At 41.5% G+C, this 27,653-nt stretch overlaps 1 protein-coding gene across 1 annotated transcript in view; it reads right to left on the bottom strand.

Moving 5' to 3' along the window:
* Positions 1-27,653, bottom strand: part of LOC103743570 (rho GTPase-activating protein 26) — a 422,060-nt gene that overhangs the window by 73,695 nt on the left and 320,712 nt on the right. Inside the window, exon 20 of the mRNA XM_029569236.1 lies at positions 15,612-15,762. Within this exon, the coding sequence (XP_029425096.1) occupies positions 15,612-15,762 (151 nt within the window). The remainder of the gene's footprint in view (positions 1-15,611; positions 15,763-27,653) is intronic.

A 27,653-nucleotide genomic window follows, 5' to 3' on the forward strand; every position in this document is an offset into this window, starting at 1 on the left:
CCACACTCCAGTGGATGACCCCCCACACCTGGGAGTATATGGACAGCACAAATTGCAGTCAATGGGTCATTCTTTTTTAAAAAGAGGATATGAAGTTGGACGACTATGATGGTAGGGGTGGATCTGGGATGAGGCAGAGGGAAGAGTAGGGGAGTGATTGTGATAAAAATGACTCATGGGTTGAAATTCATGTATAACACTCAGAGTATTATAGGTATAGGTATAGGTTCAAGGTATAGGACTTATTCTTGAAACTACTTCTAACTTAAACCTCTAGTTATTGAGGACACACACACACACACACACACACACACACACACACACACTTTAAAAGTTAAAACAAAAGTATTTTTTCTCACAAAGATATACTCCACAACTTTAGAAGAACAAGTGAAAGGTGATTTCAAAACTAAGTACATCTAGTTTTTATTTTATTTTTATTTTATGTGTATGAGTGTATTGCCTGCATGTACGTGAGTGCGCCCGTGTCGTGCAATGCCGCGGAGGTCAGAAAAGGACTTCGGATTCCCCTGGAGCTGGAGTTAAGGACGGTTTGTAGCTGCCATGTGGATGCTGGGAATCGAACCCGGGTCCTCTGCAAGAGCAGTCAGTGCTCTTAACCGCTGAGCCATCTCTCCAGCCCCAGTACATCTATTTTTAACTAAATTTTTTTTTGTCTTTTTGAGACAGGGTCTCCCTATAGCCCCAGCTGTCCTGGAACTCATTATGTAGACCAGGCTGGCCTCAAACTCACAAAGATCCACCTGCCTCTGCCTCCCAAGTGCTGGGATTAAAGGCGTGTGCCTCCACGCCCAGCTTAACTAAAATTTTTAATAAAAAGGCAACACATAAAAAATAAATTATTTTAACCTTTAAAAAAGATTTCCATTTCATTTTAAAGTATACTGTTTCTTACAGAAAGACTCATTGTTTTTGCTAATAACACCGAGATGTTGGCACATCTCATTCAATTTTATGTCTTACAGGGCTTATACTGTGTTCAATATTGAATACCTCTATTAATTCAACAGCACACTGACAAATTTTGAAAGAGATGTATCTTTGTTCTAGAAACTGTTATTGAGTATGTTAAAGCTGTAATGAAATGCTTTTTCTAAAAAAATTATAAATAAATAAATAAATTCTTATACTGTGAGAGGACAAATCGGTGCTGCTTCTACCATAAGCTCTCTGCCCATCTACTTTCTTGTGAGATAACCACACAGATTCATTCCTCCATATCTTCCCACAAATATTTCAGGCATGTACACATACCTGTTTATTACTATACCTGTGGGTTCTTGCCTAAGTAGTATTACATAATGCACATGAATGGTTTCCAGATGTAGCTACATATAAAAATCACTTAGGAAGCTTAAAAGTCATTTCTAAACTCAGACCCACCCAGATTGGTTAGTTAATGGATCAGTTAACTAAGGCACTACACTACAGACTTGTGTCATTTACTTTCTGTTAGAACCCTAAGGTGAGGCTGTTAGGTGGGTTGGTTTATAAGTCACAGCACATTGTTCTGCACCTCCTTCTCATTGAATATGCCTTTGCAGGTCATTAGGTACCAGCACACAGAGCACCACCTCCATGTCCTACTATCCTGGCAACTTTTCTGCTCTTCTAGGCATTGCTACCTTTCTTTGGTGGGCATTCCTACTGTTTGCACAACTGTGCTTGATGGCATGACTCACCCCTCCAGAAACCTCCTCCATCCTGTCTTCGGCTCGGGGAGTAACCAGCATGGTTTTCATCAGATCTTCTGGACCCTCTGGCCTCCTAAGTTTACCATTGGGGTGCTGTGGGAGACTAGCAGGAGAGGGGTAGAGGCCACAAACATTTATTCAAGTTCTTTGAGGTCGTTTTTACTTAGCCATATCCCTTGGCATAGGTCTCTGCTCTATTCATGGCACTGACTCTATCCAGTGAATCCTTCTTGGTTCTGACACTGTTTTAGTTATTTGTTTTATTGTGGTGACAAAATACCTGATTTGGAAGGAATGGAGGGAAGGACAGAGGGAGGGAAAGTATATACTTATTTTGCTCACAGCTTGACTGTGCAGTTCATTATGGTGGCAGGAGTCCGATGGTCACATTGCACTCACAGTCAGGAAGCAGAGTGACGAATGCAGATACTCAGCTTGTTTACCTTTTTTTTTGGTCTTTTTGAGACAAGTTCTCCCTGTAGCCCCAGCTGTCCTGGATTCACTATGGAGACCAGGCTGGCCTCAAACTCACAGAGATCTACCTGCCTCTGCCTCCTAAGTGCTGGGATTAAAGGCATGCACCACCACGGCCGGCTTGTTTACCTTTTTGATTCAGTCCATCAAATGATCCTGCCCTGCTTAGGGTGGACTTTCCCACCTCAATTAACCTAAACTACATAAAACCCAATAGACAGTACTCTTTCCTAGGTGATTCTAGATCTTGTCAAGCTGACAATATTAACCATCACAGGTATCATTTACCACTCATGTCCCCTCAGCCTAACAGTGGTGACTGATTGGCAGTCACTGGCTCTGGTATCCTGTGTGATTCCCCTGCATCATCCTCTTTAGGAACAAACCTTCCTTGAAGTATGCTATTTTGATTGTATCAATGTTGCTTTTTAGGATCCCAAAACATGACCTTGGATAGACATCTCTGTCTTTATTTCTCTGTGAAGAGCATCATCTTTTTTTTCCCCCTGAAGACACGGCTTCTCCTATACAGGGTACGGAGAAGTAATAGGGTAGTATTTGAAGCAGCTATTTTATCCTCCTCTGAATATTTCTGACAATAGCCAAGGAGCAGTCAGCTGTCTTGTGTTTTTACAGAGTATTGGGAGGAATATGGAAGCTGTGTCTTGAGAGAAGCATACTGCTTTCTTGTGAAGGAAGTTGGTAGACACTAGAAAGAAATCTGAAGAGCAGATATAGTGGACGACTAAGATGCCAAATTTCAGAATGGCTTTTCTTCACAAATTGTTTTGCTTTTTGCCATAATGGCAGTCAAATTAACACAGAGTCAGAGGCTGCAGAGGAATTCCTGAGGCTAAATTATTCCCCAGTGAAGACTTGAGACAGCAATTAGTTTCTAGCCTAATTAGTGTAGTTCCAGTTGGCTCTACCCAACAGAGAAACAATAGGTAGGGGCTTGAGAAGGCTCCTCAGGGGAAACACAAAGGCCTGCTGATTTGTGCAAACACCTTGATGCTTGTCCTGTAAGGGAGTGCTTCTGAGGGTTCCACTGTATTTTATCATACGGACTTAATCTAGTTTTAGATACTTCACTTTTGGAAGTTGTCTCAATGTTTTTAATCTGGGTTGCTTTGTGTCACACCAGGACTAAAAACAAAATCAAAATATGGAGTCTGCATATACTGAAAGAAATCTCTGGTGGGGTGGGACAGATGAAGAGCAATGGACAAGGTAAAAAATCATGTATTATCCCAGCATGGTGGTATACATCTTTAATCCCAGCACTCAGGAGACAGAGAGGCACGCAGAGCTCCATGATGGAGGTCAGCCTGGACTACATACAACAGGGGCTGCAGATAGACCCTGTCTCAAACAAACAGAAACAAACAAACCACCCCCCTAAAAAAAAGAAAAAAAAAACATGTATTAATCCAGGAGTGGTGGCACATGCATGCAATCCTAGCACTTAGGAAGTGGAAGCAGGAGGATCAGGATATTCATATCCAGTCTCAGTTACAGAGAGAGGATTCAAGGCCAGCCTAGGTAACAAGAGGCCCCATCTCAAAAACTAAACAAACAATAAACCAAAAAGTCACTTACTGCTTATCAACAACATTAGGTATGTTCTAAGAAATGTAGCAGTAGGTGATACTGCTGTTGTGGGAACATTATGAATGCAATTGTACAAATTAAGACAGTTACAGTGTCCATGTCACTAGGTGACATAATCTAGAATCACTTTCCTATATATCCAGCACCCATTTCTGCTCACTCTCCGGCATGTGATTTATAGTGACAACTGATTTTTGTTGACTGCTTACTGTGAACCACGGAATTCACTGTTATAAAAGTCTTATCTTAAGGCTGGGTGTGGTAGCACACACTTTAAGCCCAGCACTTGGGAGGCAGAGCCAGGCAGATCTCTGTGAGTTCAAGGCAGCCTGGTCTCCATAGTGAATCCAGGCCAGCTAGGGCTACAGGGAGACCCTGCCCAAAAAAGAAAAAAAAAAAAAAAAAAAATAGTGTTAGCTCATCGACTATGACAACAAACTTGAGGGTAGTTATTATTATTATTACCATCAGTTCACAGAAGAGGTTTAAGGTAAATAACATGTCTAGTTTTACAGCTAGGAAGTACCAAAGCCAAAGCTTGACCTCTTTAGGCAGAACTGCTTAATGTCCCTATTCTCCACCCTTTCCTGTAGTTTGGGAAACACTGATTCTAGCTTCTCAGATCTTCTCTCCTTGTTGACTGGGATCTCTCTCTCTCTCTCTCTCTCTCTCTCTCTCTCTCTCTCTCTCCTCCTCCTCCTCCTCCTCCTCCTTCTCCTCCTTCCTCCCTCCCACCCTCCCTTCTTTCTTTCTGAGATGGTCTCACTTTGTAGCTTCCCTCCCTCCCTTCCTTTCTTAAAAGATTTTATATGGACAAGTATTTTGCCTGCATGTATATAAGCATGTATCTGGTGCCCACAAAGACCAGAAGAGGGTGTCAGATCCCCTGAACTGGAGCTAAGGATGGTTGTTAGCTGCCATGTGGGTGCTAGGAACCGAATCAAGGTCCCTTTGAAGAGCAGTAAGTGCTCTTAACCACTGAGTCATCTCTCTAGCCCCAGACCCACCATTTTCAGTATCAAAAAGTGTGAGAACTATTCTGTCAATACCAGCATCTTGATAGCAAGTTATACATAGTGGATGCTCAATGGAAAGAACCTCTTGGTCTAACTGATATACTGACCCTCTCTTGATCTGTGTCAAGAGGCATGCATTTTGAGAGTGGCTGGCTAGCTTTCCTGGAGAATCTGAAAATGCTGCACTAGTAAAGCAAACTATGTTCCTCTGAAAGCAGACCTTTCCCTCTTCTTCCATGTAAAGTGTACTGATTTCAATGAGGGCAGGCTTATGCAGTGCTCTACTACTGTCACCCCTGCATGGACAGCAGACAATGTAGGGATGGCTTAGGCTTAGTCCTAAGGGCTTTTCAATGTGCTACATTCTGATTTTATTCTCACAAAAGTCCATCAGCCCCATGCACTCTGCCACTGCACACTGGTTCTCAGACTTGTAAGGTCAGAGCCACCTGCAGGGCTTAGTAAAGCAGAGACTGCTGGGCCCCTCCTCCAGAGTGGCTGATCCAGGTCTGGGGTAGGTATGAGTTGGGGTGAGAATCTATCTCACAGGCTTCTGATGGTGCTCACAACATTAGTCCAGGACCACACTTTGAGCCTCTACATTGAGCTAAGACTATCCAAGAAAATGTATGCAGCTGAGACCAAATGAAGCCTCTGGAAAATCCTGCAGAGCTTTCTAGATTCTTAATATATGGAACGGGTTAAAAACAAGATCCTGAGACTTTGCCTAGCCAAGGAAGCATCTGTCTCCAAGATTAGCTAAATTTCTTTCAAAAACAGTACTTTAATGTAATTTTAACTTACCCAAGGTAAATTTGAATCTACTTATAACATTCCTACATTATATACATAGTGGGAGAAATGATTCCAAATTAACCCTAAGTGAGAAAAACTACACTGCAGAGTTCTCTCAAAGTCCCCTCACTGGTACAATAGTGCAGAAAGCCAGGCCAAATCTCCTTCCCTAAAGAACGTACCAAAGAGCTCAGATTTAAGATGCCTAACACCTACCTACACCTAGAAAATAGAGTGCCATAAGGCATTTGAGGACAGTTAAACTCGGATTGAAATTCATTCATTCATACCTTTAACAATAAACCTTAAGGCTTAAAGAATGCACACTGTACTGTTACAGCAAATTTGGGGAATTATTTTAGATTGAGTGAGATTAGTGTGTTTACAAAAAAAGACACAGACCCTTTATGTATTTTAGTTTGCAAAGGGGAAAAGTTTGCACAGTATACACGAGGCGAAGGATTTTTCCATCTGTGATTTGCATGCTCCTTGGAAAACAGGGGTGTGGTTAGGCACTGAGATGATGGTGCCTGCCCCTCCCATACAATTCTGCTGTCAAGCTGAAGGATCCAAATATCACTGCCAGCTCTGGTGCGTGGGAAAGAAATTTTGCTGGGGCACAAAGTGTGAGGCCTGCTTCAAGAAGTTGCTATATTACAGAAATGAAGACCTGCTAATAATCAAACACATTTGTCCAATTAAAAAATCAGATGGGTCCTGACCAGGCAGGAAGCCCCACCCTCAACAAGGGAAGTCCAGCTGATCTGTGATAGAAAAGAAGACTCAGAAAAAAAAAACAGGTCAACAGAGTACTACAAGCTCCTGGGACCTTGCTCATATGAACCTACAGCAATGGTGTCATCATGCACAAGAACCATGCAACCACAAGCAGACAAAACCTAGGACAGAACTGTGGAAATGGGCAGCAGGCCCCAATCTTAGTCAAAGAATTTTGGGCAGCTGATTACTGCTGGGTGAGGAAGAGCTGATCGTCTTAAAAGAGGTACTCTAGATAGGCTGACTAGACCTCAGTGGATGAATCTGCACTGAGGAAAGCCTGGGCAACACTAACTTGACATGATAGGCTTTAACACAAATGACAGAAGGTATGAATTCTAGTGGGGTGGGGGGCTAGGGGAGGGTGCCAGTGGGGAGGGGAGTATAAAGATGATTAAGATTGACTAAGATGTTCTATATGAAATACATAAAAATTCAATGAAAAATTTACAAAACAAAACAAAAAAACAAAAGGTCACTCCAGTAAAACTCTCCAGCCTGTGAAGGGGATGTGTGTGGCCAGTTACCTGAGGAGCTTGTAGCCCCTGCAACCCCAGGAGCCCAAGGTAGCAGAGAAGTATCAGATATGCCCCAGAAACAACAGAGAAAAAGTTTAAATCAGGAAGACGTTGAGGAGGAGAAGGAAAAGGCAAATAATACATGGAGAAAATTATTATATGTGCAAGTTATTCCCCAAGTTTGAAGACAGGACAGTATGAAGATACGTTTTCAGCCTGAAAAAGGTGATTAGCAGAGTCCCCAATCTAACAAGAAGATCTTTCTCTATAGAAGGCTGATCCAGACAGAGGAAAACTTCCTCTCTCCAAGTCCACATTCCAAAGAATAGCAAATAAAGATACTTGCAAGAAAATTATAGTTCTCCATTTGGGCATAGCTCTCTTGGCAGACAACAGCATTGAGATGATAAAAATCACCTTTTAAAATGCCATTAATGAACACTTGTCTAATGCATATCATTTATTTTGTCATTTATTTGGTCTCAATAAACAACATCTATATGCACATGCTCATCAGGTACCCCCTGGGATTTGGAGTTTCCAGATTTTCCAGGAACAGGTATGCCTAGCCCAGATGGCTTTGGGTTAAGGTGGGTCAGCCTCTCCCTCTCCAGAAGCAGCTCCTCCTCCCCCTGGACGAAGCTGCAGGCCCAGATTCCAGGTAGGAGCTGCTGGGGGAAGATGAGTGAACACCACCATTTCTCTGCAAAACTAAAGGACCTACCAGGATTGAGGGAACAAAGAGAACAGGCTGTGTGTGCGGAGGGAAGGCTCCAAAATAGTATTAATAGCCATTCTTCATAGTGTGAATGTGTGAATGAGGTACAAATGGTGAGCTAATTAATCTTCACAACACCTTTCTGTGGGGGGTACAATCACCTCATTTTACAGGTACAAAAACTGAGGTACAGAGAGATAAAGTTACCTTTTTCTTATCCTTTGAATCTGTCTCCTTTACTATTAATAAATTTTCTTCACAGAATACATTTATCATTTTTGTCTCCTCAAAAATATAAAATCCATAAAAGCAAAAACAACTTTCCTTCCTTCCCCTCCCTCACTTCTTCCCTCCCTCCACCCCTCTCTCCCTGTACTGTATTGAATCCAGGGCCTCCAGCATGCTAAGCACACGGTTGGGCTCTCTCTGCCTATTAGTTACCACTCCCTCCCCTCAGTTTTTAAATCTCTATGCTTTTATCACTCAGAGCACCTGCCCACAGTAAGTATTCAATTGATATTGGCTGAATATATGTTGGACAAATAAGCAGAAAGTAAAAGCTCTCTCCAAGCAAGTTTCATCAGGGAAGAGAGCAACTGAATCAAACTCAAAAAGCCAAGTGCTTCAGAAAAATCATTCCACCTAGAAACAGGCTGTGTTTATCCTCTGGATTCCAGAGCCTGCTCTCACATGGCTTGCTGACCCTAGTACATGGGCGGTCAGCTGATTCTGGCAGAATCTGCAAGCATTTGGCACATGCTCATCTTTTAGATCAACAGGAATAATTTGGAAATGCATGTGCCTTAAGAGGAAAAGATGAGAAAATTCCTTTTATTTACGATGTTACTGAGTAGTGTTATTTTTTAGAGGTATGGACCGTTTAGACAAAGAGAACCCTCCAGGGTAGGTTCCACCACTGGTTTAACTGTTCCCATCCTGTTAGCCTTCTTCCAGTCTTAACAATCTCCCCTACCATGACCCCCATCCCCAGACAGAAGAAAGCATATATACACCTGGAGTTTCTAACTTGGGGAAATTACTAGAGTATGTAATGTCCCTAGTGCCTAGTGGGACATGCATTTCTTGACTTATTTCTCAGTGTGTGCTTATTTCCTTTTTAAAATATTATTATCTTCCAAAAAAGAATGGTCTAATGCCAACTCTCTTAATCACTGTGGAAAGAGAGGAACTCTAATTTCTGTAGCTATCAGTAACAAACCACTGAATAACCTCCATTCTTGTTTTTCAATATACATGTATTTATTGAACTTTAAAAAAATATTTTATTTATTATTTTATTTTATGCATATGAGTGTTATGCCTGCATGTACGTAAGAGCACCCGTGTCATGCAATGCCCGCGGAGGACAGAAGAGGCTGCTGGATCCCCTGGGACTGGAGTTAATGGACAGTTGTTAGCTGCCATGTGGATGCTGGGAGTCAAACCTGGGTCTTCTTCAAGAACAGTCAGTGTTCTTAACCACTGAGCCATCTCTCCAGCCCCTATTTATTGAATTTTTGTACATTTTATACAATACATCTTACTCATATTTAGGCCCCTCCCCTATCTGCACCTCCCCAGAGCCTACCCATATAAGTCCATGCATTCAGTTATATATGTTAAGGACTATTGAGTCAAGTTTGTGTCACCAGATGTCTCTTGGTGTGAGTTCATCCACTGGAGCCTGGTCAGTCAATCTAGAGTCTAGAGTCTCTCCTTTAAAGAAGATCAATTCTCCCTCACCTAGCAGTGATTAGCTGCCAATAGATCCTCAGCTAAGGTTGAGACTTCTTGCCAATTTCCCCACTTGTATAATGCATTTTTGTCTGGTTTGAGTGTGCATGAGTCTTGTGCATGCTGTCATCATTGTCTTGAGCTTATATGAGCAAGTTCGCAGAAGCCTGGGAAATTCTGTTTTCTTATGGTCATCAACTAACCCTGGCTCTTACGGTCCTTCTGCCCCCTCTTCCACAATGGTCCCTGAGTCCTGGGTGGATGATAACCTCTATTCTTAGGGCTATATCCATCCCTCTTCTCCAACTCTTCTCCCTTCCAAAGTGGGGGGTGGGCATGTTCAGGGCCAAGGGCTGGTATTACTGGCAGTCTACACTGGTGCCAGAATCAAGACCTAAGGTTTCCTACTGTCCATCCAGTGGTTGAGTCATCTTTCTTGTTTGCCTCAGCCATTAGCCAGAGATTTTATTTTGTTTAATTTCTTAGAATCTCATCATGAGATATTTTCTTTCAAATAAGGTTCTAAAAACTGATACCCTCATCTCCTTGTGGCACTGTGCTACAAGTGAGAACATTCCCATGCTCTTCTGTCTCACTCAGGTAGCTTAGCTCCACACAAGGTTCAGAGGTCATAAAATCATAGACCTTGTGTTGGTTAACAATTGCTGTCTACTAAACCACACTTGAATTTAATGATTTAAAACAACCATGCTCTATTATTCACAAAAATTTTGGCCTGGACACTAGGCTTCTTTCTCTAACAGCCTGTCATCCCCAAGGGGGTTAGTTAGGGCTACTGTGCAAGATATCTGAGTTCTAGAAACACAAGAGAGGAAGCTACGAAGCACTGTGGACAGGACTTGGAAGTCACTCTACATCAATTTTACCATATCCTATGAGCCAAATTAAGACTAAGGATGAAGGTCAACCTAGACTCAGGGGGCTTTACTCTTAAGGAGAGAGCAGCAAAGATCCTAGGTCATAATTAATCTATCACAGACCTACAGGTGATAGGAGTGAAGCAGGGCAGTTATGAGACTATGGAGGCTGGATGGTGTCATCTGCCAAGTTACAAATGAGTTTCCTGCAGCTAATTTTCCTTTTGAAAAGAAGGTAGAAATTTGTATTTTTTAAAAGTATATATTAATAGACTTTATTTTTAGAGAGGTTTTAGACTTACGGAAAAACTACAGTGTCCATATACCTTCTCTTCCTCACTCCCTAAGTTTCCCCAATTATTAACATCTTGGTGTGGTATATTTGTTTTAACAGATGAATCAATATTGATACATTATTACTTACTAGAGAACCTGGTTTATACTTGGGTGGCAGAGGCAAGGAGATCTTTGTTAGTTCGAGGCCAGTTTGGTCTACAGAGCCAGTTCCAGGCCAGCCAGGGCAATACAGTAAACCCTATCTCAAAAAGCCCAAAACCAACCAAACAAAAAACCCACCCTAGTTTATATTAGGATTCACTCTTTGTGTTCTAGTTTTAGTGCCCTGAAAAAATACCAACCCTAATTTTTCAGTCTCTCCTCCCTCTCCCTATATGAGTCTATAGTTTCTTTCATTTTTTTCAGGGTACACAGTTTGGTATCACATGGTACTGGTCTTTATAGACTAGTTTCTTCCACTTAGCAGTGTGTAATTAAGGCTCAGTTCCTCCATGACTTGATCAATCACTTCATTTCATTTTAATTAATTGTGTGTGCATGCATGTATGTGCAAGAGAACAACTTCTGAGAATTGGTTCTCTTCTTCCATGTGGGTTCCTGAGATCAAACTCAGGTGGTCTGGCATGGCAGTAAGTACCTTTACTTACTGAACCATCTCACAGGCTCCCAGCTCACATCATTATATTGAATGAGAGTTCATGATGTGGAGATGCCACAGTTTATCCACTCACCTCTACTGATGGGTATCTTCATTGCTTCTGAGCTTTGGCAGTTATGAATAAAGTTACTTAAAAATCCATGTGTATGCTTGTATCTGTATGTAAGTTTTCAACTAACCTGAAGAATACTAAGAAGCATGGCTGTTGGTCATATGATGAAGTACACTTAATTTTCAGATTTTCTTCCCAAGTAACCACTACTTTGCATTCCTACCAGTAATGAAATTGCCACTGTTCCCCATCTTCACCAGTACTTGGTGTTGTCAGCATTCTGGGATTTGGGCCATTTTAATAGGAATGCAACTATATCTTTCATTTTAATTATTTTTATTTCCCTGTGATATATGATATCATTTTTCATATGCTTATTTGTTATTTGAATATTCATATTGGGAAGATGTCTATTCAAATTTCTTGCCCATATTTTAACTGTGTTGGTTGCTTACTTATCCTTGAGTTTTAAAAGTTCTTTGTATGTCTTGGATACTGGTCCTTTACTGGGTATATGTTTTGCAATTTTTTTTCTTGATTTGTGGTTTGTTTATTTTCTTAACTTGATCTTTTACAGAAGTTTTAATTTAAATGAAGTCTAATAGCAATTTTTTTCTTTCCTAGCTTGGGCTTTGGTGTTGTATCTAACACTTCACTGATCACATCCAAAGTCATCTAGGCTTTCTCATGCCCTGTATAGCTTTGCACTGCATATTTGAAGCTATAATCCATTTGGAGATAATTCTGGTTAAAGAATAAGGTCCGTGTCTAGATTCTTATTTTGGCTTTAACGTCAATGTTTAGAATTAAATTTGGATTTTTATATGAAGTCTTCTGATTTTAAAGGTTGGTTAAGTGGCCCTCAACCAGTAGCTCCTCCCAACATACCTGACAGCAAGCTGTAATCATCTATCTTGGGTCATCTGGAGTTCTTCATTCCCTGTACCTGGAGTGCTCTTTACCCATCCATCCATATCTTCCCTAACACTTAACTCACACTTTCACTATCTCACTGTTCCCACTACTCTGATCTGGTTGGTATATGTGATCAATATTCAGTTAATACTGACTATGAACACACTTATGAGCTGTAAATCCCATTTAGCACAGCCCTGTACCACACTGCCTGTCCTCCTTAGCCAGAATGAAAATTCGGGGAGGACAGGAATTCTCCTTTTCTGGTTTACCCTAGGCAACTTTGAGATCTAGGCACAAGATAGGTTCAGTAAGACATACTGATACTTTCAGACCAACCAGACTTTGGTCCTGGATTACCGACTGCCTTTTGGTCTTCAGTAGAGGCCTGGGTACTTGAGGAAAAGCTGCTGAAAAGCTGCCAAAGATTTACACACAGCAGCCTTTCCCTAGTGTGGGTAGAATGGTGGAAACTCTAATTTTGATGCCTGATGAAGCTTTATGAGGGCTTCAATGTCCTTGGAGAACTAGAATATAGCAATGGCAGAGCAAAATGTATTATTAGAATACCAAAGAACCATGAGTAACAAACATGCTTGTTTCATTATGATTTCCACATGTTCACGATGATCAACCAGTTTGTTATGAAAAACAGGGGAAGAATGAGTGAAATAAAAAGAACAGGTAGTTTCCTAGTGACTGGATCCTCACACTATGCCCAACTAATAGACAAGTGAATGGTTTCTTCCACTCCTGGTCTTTTTGTCTCCATCTGTATCAAATGATTCCAACCAAGAATTTGTGAACACTTCAGACTGAACAAAGATGGAGTGAATGAAAGAGTAGGTGGTGACTGAGCACAATGACATGCAATGTCCTGGAAGACAACTGAGAACCAATTTACTCAAAGAAGGTACTGTGACTTTCATTTGTTGTGACTATCTAACATCCATTAGTGGTCCATCCAGGCAAATTCTAGGCAAGACAAACTGGGAAAGCTAGAATTAAGGACATGCTTTGAGCTTAGGAAACAGCCATGAACCTGCTACAGAGTTTCTAAGGGTTTGGCTTGATCTTAACACAGGGACAATATTCTGGATAACTTTAGTGTCAACTTTATACACTTAGGTTGAGGGAGCCTCAATTGGGAAATTTCCTCCATTGGACTAGCCTGTGGCCATGTCTGTGGGATATCTTCTTGATTATTGAGTGATGTGGGAGGGCCCAGGCCACTGTGGGTGGTGCCACCCCTGGCAGGTGGGCCTGTGTTGCATAAGAAAGCAGGCTGAGGAGGGGCCAGGGGAGCAAGCCAGTAAGCAGTGTTCCTCTATGGCCTGTGCTCCAGCTCCTGCCTCCAGGTTCCTGCCCTGAGTTCCTACCTAGGATTCCCTTATGAACTGTGATCTGGGACATGTAAGATAAAACAAACCTTTCTTCCCCCCAAGTTGATATTGGTCAGAATATTTTGTCACACCAATGGAGAAACAAATTAGGACAGGCAAACGCAGATACCCTGCTGGCAGTGACAGTGCTTCTACCTCAAGATCTGCCTTCCCTAACTTCAAGATCCATAGGAATCAGCCACAGACTCAGCATGGGGACAACAGACTTGTAGAAAACATAGCCATACTCCTATTCCAGCTCCCTTAGTATACCTGACATCATACTCCATTCCCTGGAAAAGGCTTGAATATGAACAAAGCAGGGAAAAGTCCCCCTGGGTGGAATGAAGTAGGCAAAAATAGTCCTGTATATGAAGAAAAACAAAGTACATACAGATACCTTAAAAAATATCCCAAAGCCACTTCTCCAGCCCCTGCTTAAAAGACATAGTCCCCTTTCATTTAGCTGCCTAAACAACCTCTTGGTACACACTGTACTTTGGTGACTCAAAGGCCCAAGCTATCAGCTGCTAAAAACAAAGATTAAAGACTACTAGTTGGTATTGGTTGTCTAAAATCAGTGTTAAGCAACTTGGGCTAGAAATTCAACTTTGCTCACGTAGAACAATGAATAGCTTTAACAACTACTAGGTACACATATTTAAACAAAAAGAAGACAAGAGGAATAAAGAGGGGGATGGAGGAAGGGGAAGAAGGAGAGAAGAATGAGGAGGAGGAGGAAGAGGAGGACCACATTAAAATCTAGGAAAGGTGCGTGGGAGCTCGAGGAAGCATGCAGTAAGGCCAGAAGGCAAGATAGAGAACCAGGGGAGACTCAGTGCCCACAAGATGGACAAATTCAACTATTCTAAACTCTCAAGGCATCCATTCACTTAATGGTGAACAAATACACTATCTACCAGGTAATAGGTCAGCAATTAAACTTCTTGAATGTTATGATTTAAAACTGCCAACAACTAAGAAGAGGCATAGTTTAAGATTCCCCTTTTACTGTAGTTACATTTTCATTGTTAATACTGTTTACATCTGTTTTGGAGTTATTTTTTGTCTTAAGCATTTAGTATCCTTTAGTTTGTTCCAATGTAAGATTGTTGAGCCCATTTTGTGAGTCTGTAAGTATCTGGAAGGGAGAGGACCATAGAATACTATCACAAAGCAACAGTATGCAGAGGGGCAGGAGAAAGGCACTCCTGTCCTATGTCTCATCCTGATGCTAGTGTTTCACCAAGGGAAACAACACCCTGCAGACAACCTAGGACTGAGCCTCAATCTGTTTTCACTAGAGAAGAGCAAAATCAACTGTTTCCTGACTCTTCTACAGCTGGAAGTTGAGAGTCCAGCTGCTCTGGTCATAGCTCACATTCTTTCTGCAAAGGCCCTAGCTGACCCAATTTGTGCAGTGGTCTGAAGAGGCATACTAAGCAATGTGGGCTAAAGTCACAAGGGAAAACTTTCTGGTCCTAGTAGAACAGTTTCTGGGAGGATTGGTCAACTAGTCCCAATACTGCCTGGCTTGGCTATAAGTGCTCAAAGCCCCAGTGGAGCAAAATGGCTCTTTCCTTTGATAGTCTCTGATGAGACTAAGGTTTGAGGATGGGAGTCACAAAGGGCTACTCCATACCAGGTGCATTCCTTATGGACATGGACATAGAAATTGTACTGAACATTTCTAACATTGTCGGGGACGGGAAACTGGGATGACATGAATGAGGAAAAGATTTAGCTATTGATCTGCTAAGCTGCTATAGCTCCTGGATGTTTATGAAACCAAAAGAAATTGCTTTTCATGCCCAGGAGCCAGCACAGGTAACAGCCATCACCAAAGGCATGTCAGTAGATCACCAAGGCCAAGAAGCAGTATGTTGAGTAGTGACTCTCCTTTGCAATGGTGATGCTTACCAAAATCCACAACAAATAGCCAAGCTCCAAGTTCAGAGAGAAGGTTTAAATTATGTTCATGGGACAATGGCCCAAAGTTAGGTATAGTCAAGAGAAATTCTAGAAGAATGGGTAAGGCCCATGGGTGGTAGGCATGGTGCATAATACTCACAGTGAATTGGGCCGCGTAGGTTTGACCACATCCAGGTCTGGATCACTGGAGTTCATGTTGGGCTGCAAGCTGCTGCTAGAATTAAGGATGCTGTTTGCATTTGAGGACACTGATTCAAAACTGGAGTTGATGATGCTGTTCCTTTGCTCCTCTGAGAAGAAAAATATCAAAAACCTTATGTTAATGCTTTAATGTAATAGGAATAGGCTGCTCCCATATATACAAAAATTTATAAATAGGGAGACTGGGTTTAAATTTCAGAAGCCTTAAGAAAGGACAGAGGAGCCAGGCATAGTAGCACACATCTGTAATCTTAACACCAAAAAGGTAAGGGCAGGAGGACTGAGAGTTCAAGGCCTTTAGCTAGGGCTAAAGGAGAAAGAGTCTAACACAAAAACAAAACAAAACAAACAGGTTAATTAACTAAACAAACACCAAAAAACAGGACATAAGGAAAGGATAAGAATTGAGAGTGGGAAAGGAAGGGACAGTGAGATGGCTCAGTGGGTAAAAGCACAGAGTGTCAAGCCTGATGACCTGAGTTTATTCCTTAAAACCCATAAGGTAGAAGGAGAGAATAAGCTGAGCTGCACATGCCCATGTGCACCTACCCCCTCATCCCTTACATGTACACTAAAATAAATTTAAACAAAACAAGAGTGGGAAAGGAAGGTCAAAGGGAATGACATGAATTTTAGAGCAAAGGCCCTTTCTTGTGTTGACAGGATGTACTCCCCACCTTCACTATGACCCAGGCTCTTTCCCAAGAATGGTCCTGTCAGTGTACCTTACATTGTACCTGTTTTGACTTTAGTAGATAATCAGAACAGAGAGGCCTTCATAGACCACTTGTATTCAAGTGAGCCCCCTTTGATGTCTGTGACATTCACATTTTTTTCTAAAACTCCTGCCTCTTATACTGTTCAAGCTATGCCCTACCTTCAAATCTATAGCACACCACCACAGAGTACCTATTTGGACTTCAGTTTTCTTAGGACTCTGCCAGACTAAATTAGCGAGCCTACCCTGGACTCCTGTGCTGCCTCTAGCTCTACGCATTTGAGGTTTAACTTCAAGTTAATTCTTTAATAAACAGAGCTGTAAGAGCCTGTAAAGTTGTCTGCAAATAAAACACACACTCACACATACACACAAAACCTGAGCCCATGTTCCAAACAGCTGCACTCATCTTTGGAAAGTATTATTAACTCAAAAGAGAGAAACCTGAAGTCTCTTCCAGAGTTTGCCTCTGATTGGAGATGTGGTCTCATGTGACCTCAGATTCTTAATGAATAAATAAAATGGGAAGAATGAGAACTGCCCTGCACAGCTCATGGAGCTGTCATAAGGATCAAGTGGAATCATAGGCAGGAATTTGTTTTATAAACACTGGAATACTGCTCAAGGAAAGAACTTTCTGTTTTTTCTCATCTTCAGAAACTTGGAGGCAGGAATTGAGAGATTTGGGGGATGATGTAGCTAAGTGGAACAGGCACCACTGGTAGAGTAACACATTACAGACCTGGAATGTCTGTCTCTCTGGACTCACTGTAATCAACTGATGGTGCTGGCAATTATTCCATTTGTCAAGAAATAAATTACCCGAATTCTTCTAGGGCTTTTCCCAAGGGAACAGACTAGCATCACTGACATGGCAATTGATAGACTGACATTTGAACTCAGGTCTCTTCAGGCAATAAAGGGAGTAAGAGCATAAAGGAAAGAAGAAAAAAAAAAACTCCACTTTCCTTTGGGGGCTAGAGAGGCAGCACAGCGGTTAAGAGTACATACTGCTCTAGCACAGAACCAGAGTTCAGTCGCTAACACCTACATTGGGCAGCTCACAGTCACCTTTAACTCCAGCCCAATGCCCTGCAGACACACACATAACTAAAAGTAAATTTAAAAAATAAACTTTTCCCTTCGCACTACTTATGTCTGTGAAACAAATTAAGTTTATTATGAAATGATGTTAAAGTAACCTTATTGGGTGTGCATATACAAATTCAAATCCTCCTAAAATTTTGGCAAATACTTTGTAGTTGTGTGTTTTGAGATAGTATCTCTATTATGTAGCCAAAACTGGTCTTGAATTTGCAATCCTTCTGTCTTCTCTTCTTGAGTGCTAAGATTACAGATATATACCACTGTGTCAGTTAGGCAAATTCTTAATGTCTTTATGAAGCCTCAATGAAGAGATTTTAAAAACCTATGAGGTCACTAGGAAATTCCTGAACACTTAATAAATTTTCAGAGAGAAGAAAGGGGGATTAAATTGATCAGAGATTTAGAATCAATCATAATTCAATAGTTTAAGTTTCAACCTGAAACAACCACAAAGAAAGAAGAAACATAAGCGTAACAGGAGGACTAACGGGACCAGTGAACAGGAACTTACTGCCAAGAAGAAAAGGAACTCTTACATTACCTAACTAGGCAATCACTGAGAAAATGGATTTCTCACTAAGCTATAGAGATAAGCCTCATTACTGGAAATCACAGATGAAACTGAACACATCTAGGTAGAAGATGGAAGCCGAAAGCTGACAGTCTTGACTGAGGGTGAGTAGGAAAAAGATTATTTCAGACAAAAGATGGGGGAGTGAAATCAAAAGCAAACCAAATGTTTCAGTGGTTATGGCAAACTATATCAAAACAAATCCTATAGCATTTAGAATACATTAAGAAATAAAGAGAAACTGATTCAGTATTGCCACTTAACACAGGAGAACCCTTCCCACCATATGGTCAAATGAATACTTGCTTCTGATAGAAAAGCAGAAGGCTAGAAGACTTCTTTTAAATGAAAAGGAACCAACCCCTTCACAAAAGGGAGCTGGACATCCTGAGTCATGGATGATTCAGGCCAGCTCTGGCATCCTCATCAGAAGGTGGACCAGGGACTGGTGGCAATTTAGTTGCTGGAGGGAAAAAAAAAAATTATAGACTAGTGGACTTCAAAAGAAAAACAGCAACCAGTTTATGAGTCAAATCAACAAGATGACAGAGAATCATTTGAATGACAAAGAGAGAAAGAATGCAGCTCTCAGGAGTGCTCCACAACTGGCTGGAGTCAGTGAGAACACTTGCCCTCCCTAAACATATTTGTCCATAAGAATGCCTCTTTCTATTAGTCACTGAAGGCAACAGCACAGAAATGAGGAAATGGTAGAATACACTGTCAGTTATAAGTATGCAACAGTAATGTGTTAGATGCCTTCATGAAAATATATTTTAAAGGACTGACAGTGGATATAGACTTGTTCCTCAACGACACAAAGTACTCAAGGGCAGACATAGGTTATCTGGCCACACAGCATCTGTTAAAGTGACCTGTGAGGTTGGTGGGCACCATACTTTTCTGCACACAGCCCATGCATCATATACACCAAAGCCCTGTCAAAGGTTGAAGGATAAGCAATGAACACAAGTGAATAATACTCAATTGAAATTTATTCTTCTAGAACAGAGACAAGTAGTTTTCTGTGACTGAATTTTGCAGGTGCTTCAGGCAGGAACCTTGAAACTAAAGTACTGGTGACTGTGGGCAGCATTTGTGTTTTTAGTACAAATCAGGAGCGGAAAAAACATGAGTATGCAACCAAATTACTGCAACTAAAAAAGGAAAGCCACTGAATAATTTTGGCGATATTGTACTTGTTCTGGGGGTTGCCATAGAAATATAGGAGCTAAACTACTGCATTTCCACATTTACGAAGTATCTCCAACTCACTCTAATGGCAAGCCCATCAAATATGGGAGGTGGGATCTGTTTATCACAGAGCCCACAGGCAAGGGCAGAAAAGCACAAAGCCAAGTCAAATTCACACATCTTGGCAGCCCTGAACTTGTCTGGCCCACTGCATACACAGAACTGGAGGGTAAACATGAAACCCAGGTCTTCAACATCACTTTGTGGGAGGTTCCCTACTCTGTGAAAGTCTGTCAGAACTCAAGCTAATATGTCATTTTTCCATGACACCTAAGACTGGAAAGAAGGAAGGGCACTCTTTTTAGCAGCAGTTTATGACCTCTCACAGAGCCAAAACAAAGAGGAGGGAATTCTCTTTTCTCTCTGCAAGATCAAACATCAAACAAGGAGAAAGGAGAGTTACTAGACAGATGGAAGCTGTGCAAAGACCTGGAGTTTTATACAAAGAATAGAGAGGCACAAGCAAAATACCCAGAGGCTTTCTCGTGCTGTAGTTGGAAGAGGTGTACTTTCTCCTGCTTGTTAAAGTTTTGCAATGAAGCCTGTATAATGCATCATCTTGACAAGATAGGATGATAACAGCATGGCAGCTTAATGAATTTTGCAATAAAAAATGATGAATGCACAGCAGTTTCTGTGTTTGCTGTCTCGGGGAAACACCCAAGTACACGGGAAGCTTGGGCCCAGACTCTGTGACTTTGTGCAGTGATCTTTTTCTGTACAGCTTTTGCTCCTGGGAACAGAGGCAGGTCATGCCAGAGTAAAAGCCAAGGTGGTCTGATTTCACGCTGACTCAGTCTCAGGTCCTGTGATAAAAATAATCTTAAAAAGCAGTTTGTGTAATATGTTTGGGCATATAAAAACAGTTTGAGCAATGCTTTTAAAAATAATCTCTAAAAAGGTAGCTTGGGCAATGAATGATGGAGTAAACAATGACTTGATGAGTGAGAGACAAGGCCAGCCTGTGGTTCTGATCGGATATACAACACTTGATGCTAAAACTTTTGGTAGATTTTCTTCATTGAACCCTCTGGTTTGGTCCTATTGGACTGGTTTCCTTAGGCTCCCCCTGCACCTTCCACTGCCATGGTGTTCACAATAAACTTTTTCATTGCAAATAGAAAGAATGCCAATAAACTGGATTTCATAAGAGAGCAGGAAAGGCATTGTGGCTGGCCCAGGATTGAAGTGATTCACAAGAATGAGGCATAGAGGCACAATAGAGAATCCTGGCCCTCCACCACTTCCATAATGAAGGCTGGAATGAGCCTCCTAATGGCTGAGCCAGGAGTTGAAAGATCAGAGGTAAGGAAGCACTCCACCCCTTCAAAATGCCCACTTTCCTATCTCCTGAGAATGTAGTTTTGAGAACTAACTGGTAAATTTCTGCTCCTCCACCTCTGATTGCTTGTACAGTAGTCCATGCACAGATTGCCTAACCTGATGCCCACTGTTAGGAAGAAACTATGCATTACTTATTTGTATAGCATAACTCATGGTAAACAGGCTTGAGATAGTAAATAAGGAGACAATTAGGAAATCTAGCTTATGATAACTTAATAAGTCAATATATAATAAATATGCATTCTCCTTCAATTTAGGAAGTATAGAAAAATATATACATATACTGATACCCTCATTGAGCTACCTCCAGCTATATGCTATATTCATTTTGGCATGTAAAAGTTGTCACTGTGCTGTATATATACTATATACACACACAAAGATAGAGGAGGGTTTTTTAATAAAGAAAGATCACACCACATCTAATGCCACATCTTCTGTTTTGTTCACTTAGTGAGAATACCATAGATATAAGCCTATAATATCCCTTTCTCCATTTAATGATCTATCTTGAATTTTTTTCCTTGCCATTGCCTTCAACACATCGTTTTCTTAATGGCTACATCAACTATGTGGTTTTCAGCCACACATAGTAACCACACATAATTAAACAAAGAGCCACATCACATCTTCTGAAGCCCATATGACAATAGGAATTCATGTGGAAAAACATGTTGCCTGCCAAAGCAAACAGGTGTGTCCAGAGCGCCCAGGATTTCCAAAGGCAAGCTGAGAAATGGCGCATGCTGAAGCTTTGACTTAGGAGAAAGGCATTATATAAGCCTCTAGATTGTATGAATCCCCAGTCATTTTTCAACAAGAAAGATATACATGAGAAGTATATAAGCTGAATTCTCAGCTGCTCACTGGGCCTGTCTGGGAGAAGGTCCAGGATGCATTAGCTGAGCTAAAATAATTAATCACAGCTATAATCCCAGCAGCTAGTTAACCAGATCCATGTGAAACAATGTCCAAGAATTCATTCTTGCCTCCTCTCCACCCTTACCAACCCTGAACAATGTATGCCAGGCTGCTGATGTGTTAGTATTTAAGCATCAAGAAAGCTGTGTCTAGAAGCAGGGCAGCTGTGTTTCCCTCACTGGGGACCTCTCCTTTGGAATCTGCAGGGCTGGGAGAGGGGGCTATTCTCCTAGTCAACTAACACTTTAACATGGTGATAATCATCATAATCACAGCTAACAGTTATTAGGTACTTACTATGTTCTAGGCCCCATGTCAAGAACTTTACATGCACTGGCTCATTTAATAATGGTAATTATCACCCAGGGCAGCTATTATTAAGTGATCAGTTTCACAGATGAGAAAATGGAGGCTTGGAAGAGAAGAGTAGTAACTTCCAGGTCTCAGAACTGGTAGCTGGTAGAGACAGCAATAAAATCACTAAGTCTGACCAGACAGCCTCCATTTCCAACTATCGTGCTCGGCTGCTCCACTTCTGGATAGGGGGCCCAAGAGGTGACCTGGTGATGACAGAATACATGTAACAACCATGGTCCCCACAGTCCCTACCTCACTAAGCTAGGGCTGGTCTAATAACTTAGCATGGCATGACCAGGATGCTCTTAAAAATACAGATGCTCTATCTCCTACCTCCAACAGTCCTGGGAGGAGACAAAGCAGCCATATTTTAATAAGCTCCCTACAATCAAATGCACAGTGACATCTAAGAACCATGGTTCCAAGAAGCTCATTTCAACATTTTATTATAAAGACTAAAAATCAGGGACAGAATCACTACTCTTCCTTGTCAATTTACAGCCTCTTAGAAGAAATCTCAAAGGCACAAGATCTTGCTGCTGGTTCCCTTAAGCCCTCCTGGCTCTACTTTCAGCAGTTGTCCTGAAAAAGTACAGCTTGGATATCTATACCTTTCACTCAGATATACAAGTGCTGTTTCTGCTGGGTGATGGATCTGTGTGGAAACCTGGAGCTTTAACAGTAATCTCCTTTGCTACCATCCGTCTGGCAGCACAGTTGAAAAACTTTCTTCCATCTGTTCAGAGGTGGACACAAATGAGAGTGAATGCCCTGGCCCAGTATGTTAAAGCCACCACTGAATGCATACAGCTTTTAACAGCACCAGTGCTGGATCTAAAAGGAGGCTGCCATGTGGCTGCAACCTATCAGTCTGCCTATTAAGGAACCCTTTCAATATGGCTCAATTGTCCCCACTGTGGCCCTGGAAGCTGGGACAGATGGCTTATACTGGGTCTGTATCTCAGCCTAGCAAGGTTTCTACTTCTGTGGCTCAAGAACTGATGAAGACCCACTTGTGAGGATAACATGGCATAGGGAAGGGAGGCTATCTGGGTGACAAACTCTAGCTAGCTGCTTAATCTTTCTAACATTTCAGGTTCATTAGAGGAACTGGAAACATCTGAGCTTGCAGACTAGACTACAACAGCCATCCCTAACCATGTCCCTCAGTTTCTTTGTCTGTAAAATGTCGCTGAGCACCTACCTCTAAACATTATCAGTTAGGGAGACTTGAGAGATGGCTCAGCAGTTAAGACCACTGGCTGCTCTTTTACAGAGGAGCTGGGTTCGATTCCCATCATCCACATGGCAGCTAATAATTGTTCTTAACTCCAGTTTCAGGGTATCCAATGCCCTCTTCTGACCTTCATGGACATTGCATGACATGGGTGCTCTTACATACATGCAAGCAATACACTCATATACATAAAATAAAAATAATAAATATTTTTTGAGTAGCTTTTTCTTTATCCCTTCCCTTATACCTTCATTGGCATTAAAGAAAGGTATAGAAATAAGGCTAGGAAGGGGTTCCTGGAATCCAAAGGACACAGAAATAACACTCACTGATTTTTTTTTCCACTGTTTGCTTTTTCTTTTGTTTTAATTTGTGTTTTTAAAATATTTTTCACTGAGCTTTGGTACATTTCATACTTAATCAAATTAAGACCTCCTCTCTCATTCATGCCCCCACACCTCCCCTCCCCACACTAAAATCTTTTTTTTTTTTTTCTGGAGCTGAGGACTGAACCCAGGGCCTTGCGCTGTGCTCTACCACTGAGCTAAATCCCAAATGATTATTAATAAAGGGGATGAGATGAGATCATGGTGTACATAGCAGGCTAGCTGGCATATCAGTTGAAATATAATAATTATTTTTCAAATATTTTTTATTTTTTATTTTATGTATATTAATGTATTGCCTGCATGTAGATAAGTGCACCCCTGCCGTGCAATGCTCTTGGAGGTCAGAAGAGGGTGTTGGATTCCCAGGAACTGGAGTCAGGGATGGTTGTTAGTCTCCATATAGATGCTAGGAATTGAATCCAGGACCTCTGCAAGGGCAGCCAGTGCTCTTAACCTCTGAGCCATTTCTCCAGCCCCGAAACAGAATTATTTTTATCACTGTTACAAAATGATAGAGTTTGGTCTCATGGTTCTTTAACAAATGTATCCATTTATTCTTCCATATCAGCATTCCAGCTCCTAAAAGGGAGACCCCCAAGCTTAATGCAATTTAACTTCCAAGTTCATGAGAGGAACTGGAAACGTCTGAGTTTCCAGACTAGACTGCAACAGCCGTCCCTAACCATATCCCCTAGATCTGTCCCACACATTAAAACTGGAAATCTGGGTTATGACTAGTTGATGATATAGCTTTGAGCGACACTGACAGGGTACAAATTGACTATATTGTTGTTGGGTGACCCTGAGTACCTCACTATATATAATTATTATTTCCCTCCAACTGGAAAATAGGCATACTATATGCTATACACAGGGCCCAACATGAAACTCCCTCTGATGAGTTATACATATTAGACACAGATAAAGAGAAAACTCATTTCTATGGGGAAATGTCTTCTAAGTTTCACTCAGAGAAACCATCTTTCCACAGTTCCCTCATCTGCTCTAGAGACAGAGCTACCTACTGGTACTTACAGAAGGACTTTGCCCTGCTCTGTCTGTTTTGCACCACAACGTCCTTTCAGTCCTTTGCCCAGATTAGAAATCCCTTTCCTTCAGTATCTTTCTCAAAACTTCCCCTTTCAGGAACCACTCCTTGACCAGGTTTAGAAAACTTTGGTATCTCGTCTCCTTCTTACTAAAACATTCAGTGATTTTCTGATGATTTGCATGTGCTTCTACGATGCCTTCTAAATCCTGTATCTTCCCATCACTCCCTTTGCGCTTTTCCAGAGTTTTCATCTCAAAGGCTAACTCCCATTTCATCCCCAGCCCCACTTCTACCACATACTGCCTATACTAGGAGGACTCACATGGTCTTCTGAGTGACCTAATTCTCCACCTAACCTGGAGCAAGAGAAACTTTCTGACTCCTCATTCTGCAAAGAGACAACTCTCATCATAAACACAACTTCACATTTAGGGAAAAGGGAAAACAAGTTGGCAAAGATTCAACTCATTGGATAGATGGAAGCATAAAGTCATGTGTCTGAGTAGGTGTCTGAGTATGCAACTAGTCCTCCTACACAGAAAGAAAAACTCTTTCTGAAAAATGGGATGAACATCTATGAGCATCATCTCGAGCATCACCAGATACTTCCATGTGTCAGAAGCACAGGTGCAAAGACAGGACTAAGCCTATGAACTCCCAACGTGACCCTCACAATTATCCTCTCAGGGAAGAGGGAGGCCAGTGACAAAATGAGGCCACAAGCACGCTGTAGCCTCAAAGAGGAAGGAATGGGCCTCAGCTTCTGTGGAGCAGGACCCATGAAGTGGGATGGCAGTCTACAGACAATAATGATTCAACTTCCACCTCAGATGCAGGTTCCTCAACCTTCTCATTAAGATCTTACCTGCGGATGGCAGCAAGGGCTACCCCATTGGATGCAGAGAACCTATGAAACTGCAGGTACTGTAGAGAAGAAACAGGACCATAACTAGACTCAAGAGATCAGACAGACAGACATAAGAGGAAATGAGCTTCTAAAAAGCAGAAGACAGAGGAAAGGTATGTATGGTGCAAGACATGTGTGTGAATACTAACCCAATACAAGCCCCCTAAGAGTACTGGCTCTGTGGCAGGGAAGACAGGGAAGTTCACATCAAATCTTGACAGGTGTCACAGCAAACATGAAAGCTAAGCATTCACTGATAATATCTGGGCTCATTTCTTCTAACCAAGCGGACAAAGCAATCTTGAGTTTATATACTTAAGTTACGAGGAAAGATTGGAATCAGTCACAATTAAGAGTCAAGTATGTGGACTCAACACATTCCACAAGTGGTATACAGGTAATTCTGAAATGAGATATGGCTAATTCTTCTTAACTCAATAGCTAGATATTTATTTTCATTTATAGTATAGAATAATATAACGAAGATGTCAAATTCATGTTTTTGGAAATCTTATACATTACGATGAAGACATGCAGGGAAGTTACTTTAAAATCAATTTAAGGTGTATGAAACAAGTAACAGGCATGACTTATATGGTTGTGGCCTAAACAGTAAATAGAGGTTGATGCAAATGATTCAAAGTTGGAAAGCATCAAGCTATAATGTCACTCTATGGAAATAGCATTTTGTTCCCAGATTACCCATCTACTCTACATCTGTACTTTGACTCCAGAGAGTATGTTGGTAAAGCTTTCTGCCTTTATCTATCAACTTAACAAGACTAAGGGTGAAGAGTATGAAAATGTTATAGTATACTGTCACCTGCTGGTTACAGCAATGGGGCAGGATTAAACTCGAAGAACCTCTGGACACCTGGCCAAGTCCTCCTTGACCCATCACCCCTGTTAGGGTGCTTTCCATGCTAGCCTGGATATCATTGCAGTTTCTCAGAAGAAAGCAAGTGCTCAAAACAAGCTATAAATGCACACTTTTATATTTACATACACTGTTCAAGCATACAAGTATATAGACATGTGAGAAGTGTGCACACCCACCCATGCAGATTTTTCAATTGAGATGTCTTTTCCAGAAGAAGGGGAAGCTAGACCCTCTACTAACACTGAGCAGGTGGAGACTGCAGTCTTTTTTCCTATCATTGATGGAAGCTCTATTGCTGCATCATTTCTTTCTCTGTACTCAGGACATGGCAGCCTATTTTGCAGCTTAGGCAGGTCTACTTTCATACATTCTTACTTTCAGCCTCTGCCTCCTGTGATAAACCTAATCTCAAGCAAAAATTTAATTGATTTTTTCCCCTCATCTTCCTTTTCTCTCCAGCATGCTGCAAAATAATGCTTCAGGACCAAGTGCAAGGCTGTGCTACTTCAGACTGACCATAGCCCAGCACTATCTGAAGCCCGAGGGAAATGACTGACACGTTCTGCCTTGTTCCCATCTGCACTGTACACCACTTAGCAGGAAACCTTAGATGACCGGGCTCTCCTGGAAACCTGAGAAACACATTACTTTGTAGCCTGATGCCTTATTCCCTTGGCAGATGGGGATGAGGTCAGTTCCAAGTGTTCACTGGTACATGCAGAGGAGCCCCGGCCCTGAGCAGACCATGAAGAGAATGACCCCCACCAGGTGCTTAAAGGAACACAGGTTATTTTTAGGAAGGAAGCCAATTCCAGGGCAGAGTCCAACATGTCCAAGGACCTAGGAACTCTTCTAGGAACTGATCTGAAGGAAGTGATCTGAGTAGATAGGAAGATATTCAGACACAAGAATGGCAACAGTAGCTTTACTTATGAAAGCAAAGTACCTGCTTCAATTCAAATGGTGCTAACTCCCAAGGTGTGGCCTTACTATGAGATATATCTGTGGCCTTATTATGGGATTCCACAATATGTTTAAATGCAGTAAAGTTTTGAGGGAAGAAAAGGTTAGATTTTAGGAGTTACAATAAGAAAGACCATTTCTAATATAAAAGGATATAAAACCTTGCTTGTGACAGTGAGTATGTGGGGTGTGGGTGTGTGTGTGTGTGTGTGAGAGAGAGAGAGAGAGAGAGAGAGAGAGAGAGAGAGAAGAGAGAGAGAAACTCATGTAGCCCAGGGTGG

This window comes from Nannospalax galili, unplaced genomic scaffold (assembly GCF_000622305.1).
Source record: "Nannospalax galili isolate Female #2095 unplaced genomic scaffold, S.galili_v1.0 scaffold222, whole genome shotgun sequence".
Taxonomy (NCBI): Eukaryota; Metazoa; Chordata; class Mammalia; order Rodentia; family Spalacidae; genus Nannospalax; species Nannospalax galili.